Source organism: Phyllobates terribilis, unplaced genomic scaffold (genome assembly GCF_046119375.1).
Source record: "Phyllobates terribilis strain yellow unplaced genomic scaffold, ASM4611937v1 Scaffold_1__5_contigs__length_1240528914, whole genome shotgun sequence".
NCBI classification, from domain to species: Eukaryota; Metazoa; Chordata; class Amphibia; order Anura; family Dendrobatidae; genus Phyllobates; species Phyllobates terribilis.
Window position 1 is genome coordinate 277,739,775 of NW_027362761.1, and position 17,925 is coordinate 277,757,699.

At 45.2% G+C, this 17,925-nt stretch overlaps 1 protein-coding gene across 3 annotated transcripts in view; it reads left to right on the top strand.

Annotated features, from left to right (window-relative positions):
• MYO18B (myosin XVIIIB) overlaps positions 1 to 17,925 on the top strand; it is a 1,187,635-nt gene that overhangs the window by 618,343 nt on the left and 551,367 nt on the right. For all 3 annotated transcript variants that reach the window (XM_073672938.1, XM_073672946.1, XM_073672953.1), the window contains 2 exons: positions 1,731 to 1,850; positions 8,538 to 8,646. In XM_073672938.1, the coding sequence (XP_073529039.1) occupies positions 1,731 to 1,850; positions 8,538 to 8,646 (229 nt within the window). The remainder of the gene's footprint in view (positions 1 to 1,730; positions 1,851 to 8,537; positions 8,647 to 17,925) is intronic.

The window sequence follows — 17,925 nt, forward strand, 5'->3', positions numbered from 1 at the left end:
CTAAGAAAAGTGTGGGGGAAGGTTCCCGGACACTCTATGGCTTCTTTTTTAATGTGAATCGGCCATGCTTATGCATGTTATTTCTCAAAACTCATTACAGATCAGGCCATTGTCCAACTCTGTATTCAAGAAATTAAATGCGCAAAGAAAGATGTGTGTGTGTCAAAGCACCACCGACAAGTGCGAGCTGATGTTGGATGGGCTGCCATTGCTTCTGCAACAAGCTCAATTACAGGACTTCCTGGGAGAAATGACACGCAGTGTAGATACAGTTTTACTCTATGCCAGTCCTTTCACTGAGCTAAATACAACTCTCAGCAAAAAAAGTTGTGGACTGGTTCTGTACCGTCCCTGGCCACATTCATCTGTACACGTGTTTGTGGTTAGGCGGTCCTTACCAGTAAGTGCACTGGGGAGGGCACGGGTAATGTTGTGGGACCCGTGCTTGTGGAAGGCGGAGGCGATACCGGGAAATATAGTGGCGGCTGGTGACCGAGTATGGACACCCGGCCGCCGCCGGCATGAGGCTATGAAAAGCTTCCACCTCCACGAGCCTAATAGGCCACATTTCAAGTGCAAGCAGCTGTCAAAAATTTGGCAGTATAGTATTGCAGCCTGTGGGTGGGTGGGTGGTTGCCTGCATACTTGCGCTTGCATTCCAAGGAATGGAGTAGGGACAACTGTATGCTGCAGTGGGACAAGGACGTGGATGGTGATTTTTGCAAGTCTGCAACGACAGGTGCGTGGCGGGAGGCATCTTCGCATGCGGCAAGGATCACTTATGATGGGCACACTTTTAAGTAGTGACCTGGGAGTCAGAGATGCTTCCGGAGGTCTTCCCCATGCTGTTCCCATTTCTTTTCAGCACTGTATGCATGTGTCTGATGATGTGTCACACACCACTTGGCCAGATTAGGTTGTAAAATGTTAAAATGACATTTCCTGGTGAATGCATTTGTCTTGGTTGAAAGCAATGCAAAAGTGCAAAAACGCATCGATAAAGCACCGTGTGAACATAGCCCAACTTGTGGAGGAGTATTTTTTTTTTTTGATTATTTATTTTGCCTTATATACAAATCATTACCCTGGAAAGGATGTTCCTTAACATATTTCCCAGGAAAATCCATTTTGGTTTCGTTTTTGTATGTTTTATTTTGAGTCCGTAAAAGTGGTGTAATACTCTGACCACGTTGTTGACAGCAGTGATCTGGGAGTCAGAAATGCTTCCAGGGGTCTTCCCCATGCTGTTCCCATGTCATTTGAGCACTGTTCCCATCGATTTGGGCAATTTTTAGGCCCTCTGCAGACCGCCACCTGAAAAATGCTTGAGTTTATCATAGACTTACATTGGGCTCGTTGCTCTGGTCGAGCACTCGAGTATTTGCTCGACCCGAGCAACGAGTACCAGAGCATTTTAGTGCTCGCTCATCACTAATAGCAGTATATAAAAAGAAAATATTTATATTGACAACAGACATTATATGTCAATAATAATCTAACATATACACTGAAAATAAGCACTGTATATCTTAAAATTGTACATTTCCCCTTAATAAACAGGTTGATGTTTTATATAAAATATATTAAATCACAATCACCCTATCTCAATGTTTTCTATTTTATTTTCTATTAGATTTTTTATGTTCTTCTTTATGTAGATATCAAAAACTGTATCTTCTATTTGTGCGATATGTAACCATTTGCCATGTGAAATAAAATTTGTTTTGCAGATCACTGATTTAATGACTGAATTGTCTGATGAACGATTCAAAGGTGAAGTTGCTTGTCAAGTTTTAGAAGGCGAGAGAGCAGAGAGACTAAGGGTATCACGAGAAGTCAAGGAGATGCAGGTAAGTTGTTAAAGTATATAAATATATATCCAGTTATAGACAAAGCTCTTTAATGGTGTATATATATATATATATATATATATATATATATATACAGTGCTGGCCAAAAGTATTGGCACTCCTGCAATTCTGTCAGATAATACTCAGTTTCTTCCTGAAAATGATTGCAATCACAAATTCTTTGGTATTATTCTCTTCATTTAATTTGCTTGCAAGGAAAAAACACAAAAGAGAATGAAGCAAAAATCAAATCATTGATCATTTCACACAAAACTCCAAAAAAGGGCCGGACAAAAGTATTGGCACCCTCAGCCTAATACTTGGTTGCACAACCTTTAGCCAAAATAACTGCGAACAACCGCTTCCGATAACCATCAATGAGTTTCTTACAATGCTCTGCTGGAATTGTAGACCATTCTTCTTTGGCAAACTGCTCCAGTTCCCTGATATTTGAAGGGTGCCTTCTCCAAACTGCCATTTTGAGATCTCTCCACAGGTGTTCTATGGGATTCAGGTCTGGACTCATTGCTGGCCACCTTAGAAGTCTCCAGTGCTTTCTCTAAAACCATTTTATAGTGCTTTTGGAAGTGTGTTTTGGGTCATTGTCCTGCTGGAAGACCCATGACGGAGACCCAGCTTTCTCACACTGGGCCGTACATTATGCTGCAAAATTTGTTGCTAGTCTTCAGACTTCATCATGCCATGCACACGGTCAAGCATTCCAGTGCCAGAGGCAGCAAAGCAACCCCAAAACATCAGGGAACCTCCGCCATGTTTGACTGTAGGGACCGTGTTCTTTTCTTTGAATGCCTCTTTTTTTTTCCTGTACACTCTATGTTGATGCTTTTTCCCAAAAAGCTCTACTTTTGTCTCATCTGACCAGAGAACATTCTTCCAAAACGTTTTAGGCTTTCTCAGGTAAGTTTTGGCAAACTCCAGCCTGGCTTTTTTATGTCTCGGGGTAAGAAGTGGGGTCTTCCTGGGTATCCTACCATACAGTCCCTTTTCATTCAGACGTCGACAGATAGTACGGGTTGACACTGTTGTACCCTCGGACTGCAGGGCAGCTTGAACTTGTTTGGATGTTAGTCGAGGTTCTTTATCCACCATCCGCACAATCTTGCGTTGAAATCTCTCGTCAATTTTTCTTTTCCGTCCACATCTAGGGAGGTTAGCCACAGTGCCATGGGCTTTAAACTTCTTGATGACACTGCTTACGGAAGACACAGGAACATTCAGGTCTTTGGAGATGGACTTGTAGCCTTGAGATTGTTCATGCTTCCTCGCAATTTGGTTTCTCAAGTCCTCAGACAGTTCTTTGGTCTTCTTTCTTTTCTCCATGCTCAATGTGGTACACACAAGGACACAGGACAGAGGTTGAGCAAACTTTAATCCATGTTAACTGGCTGCAAGTGTGATTTAGTTATTGCCAACACCTGTTAGGTGCCACAGGTAAGTTACAGGTGCTGTTAATTACACGAATTAGAGAAGCATCATATGATTTTTCAAAGGGTGCCAATACTTTTGTCCACCCCCTTTTTTAGGTTTGGTGTAGAATTATATCCAATTTGGCTTTAGGACAATTCTTTTTGTGCTTTTTTCATTGCAGACAAATTAATTGAAGATAATAATACCAAAGAATTTGTGATTGCAATCATTTTCAGGAAGAAACTGAGTATTATCTGACAGAATTGCAGGGGTGCCAATACTTTTGGCCCGCACTGTATATATATATATACAGTATAGACCAAAAGTTTGAACACACCTTCTCATTTAAAGATTTTTCTGTATTTTCATGACTTTGAAAATTGTACATTCACACTGAAGGCATCAAAACTATGAATTAACACATGTGGAATTATATACTTTTCAAAAAAGTGTGAAACAACTGAAAATATGTCTTATATTCTAGGTTCTTCAAAGTAGCCACCTTTTGCTTTGATGACTGCTTTGCACACTCTTGGCATTCTCTTGATGAGCTTCAAGAGGTAGTCACCAGAAATGGTTTTCGCTTCACAGGTGTGCCCTATCAGGTTTAATAAGTTGGATTTCTTGCCTTATAAATGGGGTTGGGACCATCAGTTGTGTTGTGCAGAAGTCAGGTGGATACACAGCTGATAGTCCTACTGAATACACTGTTAGAATTTGTATTATGGCAAGAAAAAAGCAGCTAAGTAAAGAAAAATGAGTGGCCATCATTACTTTAAGAAATGAAGGTCAGTCAGTCCGAAAAGTTGGGAAAACTTTGAAAGTGTCCCCAAGTGCAGTTGCAAAAACCATCAAGCGCTACAAAGAAACTGGCTCACATGTGGACCGCCCCAGGAAAGGAAGACCAAGAGTCACCTCTGCTTCTGAGCATAAGTTTATCCGAGTCACCAGCCTCAGAAATCGCAGGTTAACAGCAGCTCAGATTAGAGACCAGGTCAATGCCACACAGAATTCTAGCTGCCGACACATCTCTACAACATCTGCTAAGAGGAGACTTTGTGCAGCAGGCCTTCATGGTAAAATAGCTGCTAGGAAACCACTGCTAAGGACAGGCAACAAGCAGAAGAGACTTGTTTGGGCTAAAGAACACAAGGAATGGACATTAGACCAGTGCAAATCTGTGCTTTGGTGTGATGAGTCCAAATTTGAGATCTTTGGTTCCAACCACCGTGTCTTTGTGCGACGCAGAAAAGGTGAATGGATGGACTCTACATGCCTGGTTCCCACCGTGAAGCATGGAGGAGGAGGTGTGATGGTGTGGGGGTGCTTTGCTGGTGACACTGTTGGGGATTTATTCAAAATTGAAGGCATACTGAACCAGCATGGCTACCACAGCATCTTGCAGCGACATGCTATTCCATCCTGTTTGCGTTTAGTTGGACCATCATTTATTTTTCAACAGGACAATGACCCCAAACTCACCTCCAGGCTGTGTTAGGGCTATTTGACCAAGAAGGAGAGTGATGGGTGCTACGCCAGATGACCTGGCCTCCAAAGTCACCAGACCTGAACCCAATCGAGATGGTTTGGGGTGAGCTGGACCACAGAGTGAAGGCAAAAGGGCCAACAAGTGCTAAGCATCTCTAGGAACTCCTTCAAGATTGTTGGAAGAGCATTTCCGGTGACTACCTCTTGAAGTCCATCAAGAGAATGCCAAGAGTGTGCAAAGCAGTCATCAAAGCAAAAGGTGGCTACTTTGAAGAACCTAGAATATAAGACATATTTTCAGTTGTTTCACACATTTTGTTAAGTATATAATTCCACATGTGTTAATTCATAGTTTTGATGCCTTCAGTGTGAATGTACTATTTTCATAGTCATGAAAATACAGAAAAATCTTTAAATGAGAAGGTGTGTCTAAACTTTTGGTCTGTACTGTATATTAATAGGAGCTGAGAATTACCTGTTACCTTCATACACATTTGAAGAAAGCAATGATCGCACTTTATGGGTGTTTAATCAAAAGTTTCCCATATTGAACAGAACTCCACACTTTTTATACATGATTGTACTTTGTAAATGTAAAGAAAACTTTATGAACCTGTAAATACTGTAGGGTTTCTACTTACTTGGATGCGTCGGGAGGCAAACAGGAAGCGTTTTTTGTTTAAGTGTCCATGTCGGTTTATTACCTCATAAACTGTTCATAAGCAAAAGCAAAAAGGAAAACAAACAGCCTATAGTGCAGGCAAACAAAGTAAACAGTTCTTTAGGCAAAGTCTATAGTTAGCCAGTCCTGTGGGCACACAGGCTGGACAGCGTCCAGTACTCTGGCTCTGTCTGGAGACAACCACACACTGGAGGCCTTCTCCCTCCAATCACAGACCATGTGCCAAACAATGGCCTCCATTTTAACTTGTTAACCACACCAAGAGATGAGATATGTGGGTAGCCAGACTCGCCCATCTTTCCGACTACCCATAAAAGCTGGCTCAGAACACCAAACAATCCTCTTAGTGCTTAGATGTACTAGAGCAGGATTACATCACAGATGACAACCATCTCTGTGATACATACCTCCCATCAACTATGTGTCCTTGAGCTATCTTACATATCTCCCTTCTTTGCCTAAAGCCGTGGGGCTTGGCATCTTCTACTACTAGACAAGGGATTTTCGAGAGGGCACCAGCATTCCCATGTAGCTTCCCAGCTCTATGTTTCACATGGAAGCTTAAATCCTGTAGGGCTAAAATCCAGCGGGTGACTCTAGCATTTTTCCCTTTTTTCTCCCTCATCCATCTGAGGCATAGAGGGCTCCGGCTGCAGCCATTTTTGGACCAGATGCAAAAGGTCAAACATTTGGGAGCGAGATGGTTTGTCACGGTAATTCACCCATCGGTGGACCCGCTGCGCCCTGACAGTCATCGTCACCCCCAAGCTTGCCATACTCTTTGGCATCCTGCAAGACCAAGTCATAACAAGCCTTCTGGGGCTCCCCCCACCAAGTATGGCGCCAGCACCTCTGCCCACTGCTCTAGCGGAAGTCTCTCCCTCTCGGTGACCCTTTCAAACACCGTCAAAAAGGCCTCTATATCATCCCTGGGTTAATTTTTTGCAGGGCTCCCCTTACCGCCTTCCGAGTGGAAAAGTCGCACACTGACCTTGTTGGAGCTGTCACCGTGCTACGAATCGCCTCTGCGAGCAAATCAATTTACTGCTTCTGTTGACGGTGCTGGTCCTGCTGGAGCTGCTGCTGAAGCTGGAGCTGCTGCATAGGCAGCTTACTTGTCTTCTGTTGCACCATTTGCTGTTGCTGCTGCTGCTGCTCCCTGTTCTACTGTAGCAATTGCTGGTGCTGCTGGTGTTGTGAATGCTGTGCTTGCACCTGATGTTTAAGCAGGTCCTCCATCTTGAATGGCGTCGCTTGCTGGCTTGTGGTTGACTTCACCCAGGACATGCAGTACATCTTGTAGCAGTCACACTTATATGCTGGGAATGCTGCCTGCAATTCTAACACCAATTGTAGGGTTTCTATTTACTTGGGTGTGTCGGGAGGCAGACAGGAAGCTTTTTTCATTTAAGTGTTCATGTCAGTTTATTACCCCATAAACCGTTCATAAGCAAAAAGGAAAACAAACAGCCTTTAGTGCAGGCAAAACAAAGTAAACAGTCCTTTAGACAAAGTATATAGGTAACCAGTCCTGTGGGCACACAGGCTGGATAGCGTCCAGTACCCTGGGTCAGTCTGGAGACAACTACACACAGACTGTGTGCCAAACAACGGCCTCAATTTTAACTTGTTAACCACACCCAGAGATGAAATATGTGGGTACCCAGACCAGCCCATCTCTCTGGCTACCCTTAAAAGCTGGCCAGAGCACCAAACAATCTTCTTAGTGCTTATATGTACTAGAGCAACATTCCAGGATTACATCACAGATGACAACCATCTCTGTGATACATACCTCCCATCAACTATGTGTCCGTGAGCTATCTTACAATACTAACAGAAATAAAAATAGATTTTTTTTTTAACATGGCAGCATAAAATAGTTAGAGAAACCCCGATCTCAGTACTATCTGACCTATTTTGTTCTTGCTGCCACTGCCATTGAACCTCTGGATATCTGCACAGTGCCAGCTGAGTTTAGAAGTCTTTTCCATGTTGTGCATGTGTGTATGAGTCCTTGATATGGTTCTATGCTGTGCTTAGAAAGAAAGCTGGAAATTAGCAAGGGGAACTGCAGCTTATGAATATCGAGATCTCTTTAGCATGTGCACATAATGGAGATGACTTCTTAAAGTACCACTCCAGCGGGGTTTTTTTCAATGCTGGAGTGGTACTTCTATTCTAAGGTCCCTGACTGTAGTCTTATATTTATTTACCTGTTGTCGTCTTCATGTTCTATCGGCGAAGCTCCAGTCCTGTGCTTCCATCTTGTGACCGCAACTTCTGACTGGTCGAAAGTCAGAGGTAATGGTCACAGGCTCTCAATGCAACTCCATGGGAGCCATAACCAGGTTCTCAGAGACTTGCATTGAAAGTGATCTGCGGCTCGCTCCAGCAAACCCTGGAGTGATGCAGCAGGTTACAAACTGCTGGAGACCGATGGGAGTGGCGACAATAGAAGGTAAAGCTGGCGGTGGCTAATTATGAGAGTAGGGGCAGGGACCTTAGATTAAAAGCACCACTCTAGCGCTGCAATAAATATAAATGCTGGAGTGGTGCTTTAACTTGACTGACATTGCAACAAGGTAACAAGGGTTGGTAACATTGGTTGGTAACATTGGCAACAAGGGTTTTCATGACAATTGCGGCAAGGAAAAAGATTGTAAGACCTCGCTTCACTACTTCATGCTGTTCTCACATATTGCAGCATAAATCTAATAATAGATTCCCTTTAAATGCTAAAAAAAGAATGAGGCGAATTATTTAGTACATTGCATCCTTGTATTTTGTATGTATGTTTCTATTTGGCCTTGTGTTACTATTAGTCTGTGCCAGGGTGTTGAGGCTATGTGGTCTAAATAGTTATTTTTATGACAACATATAGCCTCCAGAAAATATTTATTTGTATATTCTTTAAATTGATTGTAGGTGGGCAATACCAAAATAGATTAGCCAAAATGTAAGTGTGCAGTTTTGTGAAATGCAATGACCTCAATATGTAAGGGAGGAATGTATAAGGGATAATAAGATAATTCCTGCTTCCATTATCTTACCTACTTAAAAATATATACAATTTTTTTTTTACTAAGATAAAGTATGAACAAATGCAGAAAAGTCTTGAGTCTGTATCCAAGCAGCTAGAAGAAACTAATCAGCAACTCCAACTTCGAGAATTTGGAACAAGTAGTCCAGGAGGAGGTAAAAATAAACATTATTATCCTCTACTCTGTGACCCAGCAACTTGATAAGTAAAATTTGTATTAAGGAATTCAGTGAGCGCATTAATCATCTACATAATTAAGCTTGAAAAAAGGTTTAATCAATGTTAAACTTTGATTTGTACTTTGAGAAATAATTGTATGTATCGGTCTTCTGTACTGTATGCTTATCAGATACTGCATACTAATTATGATGTACCGTAGTTACTGGACTGTGCAGCAGACAGAAATCAGGAATGAGATTAGTGATATAATCCTCTGACACATTTGTTTGCTGTATAAAGTAGTAAATTCATAAGAGAGGTCCAGAGTAATTAATATTATAATAGTCATCAATGAACATTGCTGCTGTTTTGCCTTAATAAAAAGGATATATTTGAGCACCATGGGTTATACTGTGTTCAATATGAAATCTCTAAGACAAAAACTATTTAAGAAAAAATAAAAATAGCAATACAGAATATTAGATATCAGCATATGAGGAAAAAATCTAATTTCCCTGTTAACGCGGATTTTCCTGCGGAAATTGATTTGCAAAGAAGTTATTCTCCTAGAATTGAATGTCTGTTTTTATGCTCTCAGGTTTCTCCAAACTCCAAAGCATAATAAATGTAAAAAATAAAAAATATCCTTACACTCCTCCACTCCTCACCATCACCCATATGGTCCTCTACTCATCTTCCGATCTCTGATGCTTGAATTGAAATCCCCAGGATGGCTCTGTGCAGGGGCACAAAAGGTCACAATGTCATGACATCACAACATGTGCCATGACCCTACCCTGGGATTTCAGAGTAAGCCACAGCTAAGAAGATGCGGTGAGGACTAGTGATGAGCAAGCATGCTCGCTACTGCTCGGTTCTCGCCCGAGCATCTCACTACTCGAGATGCTCGGCGCTCACCGAGTATTTCTGGGGTTGCTCGGCGGGAGCTCGAGTCCCTTCCCTGCATGTTTGGCACTCTTTAGAGGTATTGTCTGCAATACACTGTAATGCCGCAGCCATGTTGGTTGTGGCATTACAGTGATTGGCTGGCCGCACAGCGTCATCAGGTCTGTATCAGACCTTGTGCCGCCATGCTGGTCACAGTCTACGCCGGAATCAGGCTGTTACGCTGGCGTGCCCTTTAATAAAATAAAATAAAACTTAAAGGACACGTCGGAGTCCACCGGACTGCAGAGGAGCTGCAGCAGCTGAGTCCCAGAGGAATGTTCAGCTAAGCACAGAGAAAGAAATGAACTAGTGTGTTAAGTGCACACACAAAAAGTAACTAAACAAGGTACAGTGCTGGGAGTTAACTACACTCCAGAAATGAAATTAATAAACTTCTGCACTGCAAGACACTGCTGTGCAGGGCAGGAAGGATTTGGCAGCATGAAACGCCTGAGCACTAGATGATGATGAGCGTATAGATCTGCAGTTAGCTGCAGGCCAGGAAAGGCCTGAAACTTAAGTTCCGAAAGAGGGGGAGAATCTCTGCAGCACCCAACACATGGGTGTAAAAGCGACACTGTGACCACACATACAATGGTGGACCCTGGAATACTGTATCGGTAGCAAGGACGCCTCCGTGGCATGGACACCAACCGGTGACCTGATGCGGTAGAGCGTGCTGCTCACAGCATTCCCCTAGCCCTAATTGATGGCTAGGATGACTAGGGAGCACACAGCAGGAACCTTTGACAACGACTCTCACACACTGCATTTACTGCCAGAGACCTCACCCCAGGTTAGAAAGAGATAGACTAGGCTGGGGCTGTCTCTAGTGTATGTAAGGGCTCCGTGGGCCCCCGGAGCCCACGGAGCCCTTAAATACACTAGAGATAGCCCCAGCCCTCCAGGCCAACCAACCACGCTGTACCAGACAGCAGGGGCGTGGCTTAGCGGCAAATGACCACAAGGGGGCGTGGCTTATCAGTAAATGTCTGCAAGGGGGCGTGGCTTAGTGGCACATGACTGCAAGGGGCGTGGCTTAGCGGCATATGAGCAGAAACGCAGAAACCACACTTAGAATCCCTAGAACGGAACCTAAATGCTGACAATTAGTGACCAGCAGGAAAGGGCCTGGCCGGACGCCGCGAGAAAGCCCTTATCCTGCATACTGGCCTAACACAGGCAGTGTAGGAAGAGCTGCTGCTGAGCTAGGGAGAAATGTGGTTGTTTATTAGTTAGTGTAGGTACTCTACAAGATTCTCTACATATCCATCTCAACTAACAGTCCTTCAGAGGACTAATCCAGCTGCAGAGATATCAGTGCTAGGCAGGCAGGCAGGGTATATAGCAGACTGCAGTGCACATAGCAAGAGAGTCCATTCCAGTTCTGTCTGCTGGTGCTTTTACAGATATTTGTAGAATTAGCCCCATGTATCAGGGGCCAGGAATTTTTTTTTATCTTAATCCTGATTATTTGCTTTAAAAGCAATCCAGAGAACATAGTTTTTCTGTGCCATTTGCTTGTTGACACTGCAGAATACAGCCAGGTCCTTTCCATATTACAGCACTTAAAATCCAGCTATTCAAAACTGTGGTTTGTCCGTCACACAGATCACATATAATTGCACTGAAAATATTGCCATTTCTGGGCTCCATTGAAATTTTGTTGCAGTGTGTCAGCAAACTTATTGACACGAGGTTGGCGCTGTTAAAAATAGTTACCTACAGGCCAGCTATTTAAAACTGTGGTTTGTCCGTCACACGGATCACATATAATTGCGCTGAAAATATTGCCATTTCTGGCCTCCACTGAAATTTTGTTGCAGTGTGTCAGCGAACTTATTGACACGAGGTTGGCGCTATTAAAAATAGTTACCTACAGGCCAGCTATTTAAAACTGTGGTTTGTCCGTCACACGGATCACATATAATTGTGCTGAAAATTCTGCCATTTCTGGCCTCCATTAAAATTTTGTTTCAGTGTGTCAGCGAAGTTATAGACACCAGTCTGCTGTTCAAAATAGTTACCTACAGGCCAGCTATTTAAAACTGTGGTTTGTCCGTCAAACTGATCACATATAAGTTTGCTCCAAATTCAGCCATTTGTAGTGAGCGTGGAAAATATTGTACTCCATTTAAAATGGGCAGGGCACATGGCAAGGGACGGGGAACTGGACATGCTGGTGATGGTGCATGCAGAGGCAGAGGCGATGGGCAATCTGAAATTGTGCCACAACAAAAACCCACATCTTCTTGCTCAACCTTCCTGTCCCAATTAATAGGGGACCGCAGAACACCACTATTGAACCCAGAGCAGTGTGAAAAGGTTATTGGTTGGATAGCAAATAATGCTTCCAGTCACTTAGCCACCACCACCACCATGACCCTTTCTTCCACATGGTCAAGTCTCAGTAGCCGTGAGTCTGGACCGCATATTCCTCATCCTGATCTTCCTTCCTCCCACCATGCCGAGTGCCCGGAGAAAACTGATCCCACACTTGGACACTCCGAAGAGCTGTTCACTTTTCCATTTATAGATTCGGGCCTCTCGCCGGGTCCACTTGAAGAAGGCAAGAGGAGATCGCATGTAGCGATGCCCAAATATTTGAGCAGCCACAGTCACATGAAGGCGATGGTGGGAAAGTATCACAAGAGATGGACGATGATGAGACACAATTGCCAGAGAGTCAGAAGGGGGAACAAGGTGCAGAAGTGTAAGATGAGGTGGTGGATGATATGGTAACTGACCCAACCTGGCAGAAGGACATGCAGAGTGAGGACAGCAGCACACAGGGGGAGGGAGGCACAGCACCCCAACAGGCAGCAAAAAGCAGTGTGGTGGCCACAGACAGAAGGCGGGCAACCGTTCCCCGTAACAACAACACGACGGAAGTTGCCAGTACAACTCTTAGGTCTTCCCGAGTCTGGTTGTTTTTTAAAGACTCCGCCGATAACCCCAAAAAGGCCATTTGCACCATTTGCCAGGCCAGCATCAGCAGGGGTAGCAAAACTACCAGTCTGACCATCACCAGCATGATCAGGCACATGGCAGCAAAGCACCCGACTTTGTGGGCCGAACCCCAGGGTCCAAGAACAGTATCTGCGGGTGACACCACTGCTTCTTCCCCTGTTATGCGTACAAGCCAATCCCCTGTTCATAGTGCATGCGAAGATGCCTCCTGATCTGCACCTGTCGTTGCATACTCTGAACTAGCACCATTAGCAAGCAAGTCCTTGTCCCAGAGCAGCGTTCCGTTGTCCATACCCCAATCCTTGAAACACAAATGCAAATATGCAGCCAACGCCCCACAGGCCGCATTACTAAATTCCCGCATTTCGCGACTGCTTGCGCTCGAAATGTTGCCTTTTAGGCTCGTGGAGACGGAAGTTTTCTGCAACCTGATGGCGGCAGCCGTCCCTTTGTACTCGGTCCCCAGCCGCCACTATTTCTCCCGGTGTGCCGTCCCTGCATTACACAAGCACGTGTCCCACAACATTAGCCGTGCCCTCAACAATGCAGTTACTGGGAAAGTCCACCTAACCACTAGTGTTGAGCCACCCCCGTAGTGTTCGAGTTCGGTTCGGTTCGTCGAACACCCGTGTGTTCGTCGAACTGTTCGTCGAACTGTTCGTCGAACACCTTCGAACACCGTTAAAACCAATGGCAGGCAAACAAAAACACATAGAAACACATAGAAAACACCTTCAAAGGTGTCCAAAAGCTGACAAACTGCTCAGAAGACACAACTAACACATGGAAAAGTGACAAGTACATATAGTCATGCGAAAAGAAAAGAGGTGGAGGAGTAAAAGGAGGGGGAGACACAGATATAGGCATGTCATGCCCTTCTAAAATCCAAAAAGTGAGAAGCCGAGACGGCCAGTCCGCTCCTGCCCGTGCCACCTCCGTGTCGCCGGGTTTGTGCCAGAGCCGCGGTGAACCCTGACGGCCAGCCCCCCTCTCCCAATACTGGTGCCTGTCCGCTGGTGGGTCGAGAGAGCCCCCCTGTGGTGGAGGCAGCTCTAAGCTTTTTAATTTAAATTGTCCCTCTAATTTGAATGAATACACTTTAAATCCATTTACAAGGATCTATTGGAGGGCAAGTCTCATGCCAGCAGCCGCGTAATTCCAGCTCCAGTAGCGTCCACTAAAGCTGCTGCAGTTAAAAAGCTTTTATAAGGATCGAGCTCGGCTGTCCACCGCAAGGCATCCTAGTGCCAGTCCCAGCCCCTATGCCTTGGGGTGCCTCCTGATGCTCTTCACTAAGTATCCCGTGGTCCCGAAGCATTTCCTTTGAAAAAATTAAGTGTCCAAACTACAGGTGGTGTAGCTTGCTTAACAGCCGGGATAATCCGCTGACTAGCAGACACTGCTACTAGGCACAAAGTATTTCCTGGGCTAGATGCAGTTAAAAATTTGTAAGTAGATACTCTCGTTGGATGCTGAGAAAGCATTCCATAGAGTCTCCTGGCACGCCATATATGATTCTCTTAAAAAGCTTGGGGTAGGGGTCTAGGGGACCCTTTTATAGCCAAAATCACGGCCCTGTATCACAATACGTCACCTAGGCTGAAGATAAATGGAACTGTAGCACCGAGGGCTCGGTTGCTACAGACGTATTGCACCTCACCCAGAGGTGTGATATCTCACTCTCAGATAAGGATGGAGTGTGGATCAGGACCCGACACCTGCATGCATTACACCACATTGCCGTGGGGCAGGGCGACCAATATGCCCCTGAGATGGGCACGACAGTCCCTGTCCCTGGCTGGAGTGGGGGGAGGGAACACTGAGGAAGGGGAACCCTGCAGTGCAGGAGCAGGGAGGAAGCAGTTCCTGGGTGCATTGAGAAGGGAGTATAAAAGGTGGGCACCATCTTAGTTCAGTGCAGAGAAGTCTGAGCAGAAGTGGCAGGGAGCAGGGGCTCTGCATGAGCTCTGCTCCGGAGGCGGGCCTAGTAACAGAGGCCCAGGCCTGCAAGAGGGAGAAGGAAGGAAGAGGAGCGGAGAAGGCTCCAGGAACGAGGAATGAAGGGATCCCAGGGGTGCGGACGGGCGAGTCGCCACCGCACGCCCGAATCCACCTGCATGGAGGGGTCAGGCCAAAGGGGAAGACTGGTCCCCGAACTAGTGGAGGCAGGAAACGACCCTCAGCTAGAAACCGGAGGCTCTGACATTTTATGTGGCGCAGCCCCTTGCTCCACCCGCTAGGAAGGCACCACATAGGGTCAGGGAAACTGGCGCCAAGTTTACCAAGAGGAGGCCCGAGGCAGCCGGACAGAAGTGTTGGTAAGAAAGGCCAGACAAAGGACACACAAAGGGGGTCCTGTGAAGCGCTCCAAAGTTATCTGGGAGTTGTCTGAGCCCCTCACCTGGTGAGCACAGTACGACGTGGGCAGCCGTTACCTGCAGACGTGGTCTGGATAATAAGAACTGTGAGTAAAGGCCCTGAACTGCATCACTGACTCCGTGTCGTTACTGCTGCTGCCCTGCACCATCACCCCCATCCTCCGCATACACTGCCCTGAGGCTATACTCCTCCCGTGGGGAGTTATGCTACGCTCTGCTGCACCCACAACACCAGCCTTAGCGGTCTGCCCTGTAGCGGCGGTTCACTCTGACCGCAATCCACGGGTGGCGTAGTCGGACATTTAAACATCAAAACCACATAAATAGTTCCGCCACTGGTTTGACCGCCCTGAGCCACGGAACCGGATCGCCGCCACGAAGACTACAACCACCAGCATCCACCAAAAAGGGTCCGGCTCCGGGTGTCCCAAGGCCCAGGGGGTGCGTCAGAACATTTTCATCACCTTTCACAATCACCAATGGGACAAGGCAGGGATGTCCTCTGTCCCCTCTCTTATACATCCTAGTGACGGAGCACCTGCTCTCATCAATTCGCCATAACCCCAATATTAGGTGGATTGAGGTGGGAGGCACCGAGTACAAGTGCTCTCTATTTGCTGATGATGTCCTAGTATATATCACTCAATCACATATATCCATCCCTGCTGTTATGGCTGAAATAGATCACTTTGTTACATGGTCAAATTTTAAAATCAATGCAGCGAAGTCTGAGGCCCTCGATGTCTCCCTCCCTAAATCCATATAGGATTCCATCCAGTCCAACTTTCCCTTTGCCTGGCCCTCACAGGGTATCAAATACTTAGGAATTCCTATTCATAGAGACCTCTCCCATCTATGTTATCTTAATTTTGGGCCCTTTATTGAACAATTCCATACAGACCACGGTTGGCAAGTTAGAACTGTAAGATTCACTACGTGAACCACTAGTGTTTTGTGGAAAAGCACATGTACACCGCGTTCCAAATTATTATGCAAAAAGTGTTTAGGAGTGATAAGGGAAGAATTTGTTTGTTTGTCAGTTAAACTCATTGATGGTGATGTGTGTCAGGGCTCTTTATATCACTGTAAGCAATTGCAGACACCTGTGCTAATTAGTTTGGCAGGTGTGTCCAATGAAAGGCAAGACTACTTAAGAAGGCTCTCTCACATTATTAAGCAGCCTACATTTTCTGCCAAAATGGGAAAGAAAAAGGATGTGTCGGCTGCTGAGAAGCAACAAATTGTGGAGTGTTTAGGTCAAGGCATGACTACAATCAACATTGTGCGATGATCAGGATGAAGTGTCTTGGCAATCAAGAAGTATGTAGCTGATTCACAGTACACACGTGTGCGTGCTGATAAGGGCAAATTGAGAACTCTTTCCTACAGGCAATTACGTCAGGTTGAAACAGCAGCGGCAAAAAAGCCTTGTCATAGCAGCAGACAAGTTTTTGAAGCTGCTTGTGCCTCCAACGTCCCCCGAACAACAAGATGCAGGGTCCTTCAGAGGTTTGCAGCTGTGCATATGCCATCCTGTCGACCTCCTCTATCCACTTCACACAAGCAGAAACGGCTCCAGTGGGCCAAACATTACATGAAGACTGATTTCAAAACTGTTTTGTTCACGGATGAGTGCCGTGCAGCGCTCGATGGTCCAGATGAATGGAGTGGAGGATGGCTGGTTGATGGACACCCCACGCAAACACGGCTACAGCGCCAACAAGGAGGAAGTGGAGTAATGTTTTGGGCTGGAATCATGGGGAGAGAGATTGTCGGCCCCTTTAGGATCCCTGAAGGCGCTAAAGATGAACTCCATAATGTATGTGGATTTTCTCAAACAGCACTTCCTGCCATGGTTCAAGAAGAAGAACCGTGTATTTCACAGCAAGATCATTTTTCTGCATGATAATGCACCATCTCATGCTGCACATAAAACATCTGCATCTCTGGCTGATATGGGCATAAAAGGGGACAAACTTATGGTGTGACCCCCATGCTCCCCTGACCTCTACCCCATTCAGAACCTTTGGAGCATCATTAAAAGGAGTGTCTATGATGGCGGGAGGCAGTTCACATCTAAGCAACAGCTCTGGGAGGGTATTCTGTCCTCATGCAAAACAATTGAAGCAGAAACCATCCAAAACCTGACAAATTCAATGGACGAGAGAGTTCAGAAGCTCCTTTCGAACAAGGGGTCCTATGTGAAAATGTAACATCACCTAGAATAAAGTTTTGAGTTGAAAACTGTTTGATTTCAGTTTCTAACAACCTGCTAATGCTTATAATTTAAAAAATGACCATTTTTTTGGTCTTTATTAAAATGAAAAGGTTGATCGAAAAGTTTGGGGGATCTAAGAGTGTGGCAACCCAGTAGTCATGATTACTTCGAATTCTGACAATATGAGGGTCATGCTGCAGGTAGTGCAGCAAGAAGGCACTTATGTGTCTTGCGCATCTCGGAGCCCCAAAATTATTTTCCGGGCTAGATGCAGCTAAAAATTATTTTTAATTTTAAATCTGGTGAAGCTTATTATAGATGGCCTAATAGGATCAGTGCTGCACACTGCTACAAAGCCCAAATTATTTTCCAGTCAAGATACAGATAAACATGATTAGTAATTTGAAAGCTTAAAACGGTTGGTAGGGTGATTTTAACCAATCATCAAGCTTTTACTCTCCCCAGGATGACACAGGGGTAGAAAAGTCATTTCGGATCCATGATTTGTTCATCTTTATGAACGTGAGTCTGTCTACATTATCAGTGGAGAGCCGCGTGCGCTTATCTGTCAGCACACCACCAGCAGCGCTGAACACACGTTCAGACAGAACGCTGGCTGCGGGGCATGACAAGATCTCCAAGGCGTAAGTGGCTAGCTCCGGCCATTTATCCAGATTGGAAGCCCAAAAAGAGCAAGGGTCCAGTGACACAGTCGTGGCTTCAATGTTTACTTGGAGATACTCCTGTACCATCGTCTCTAG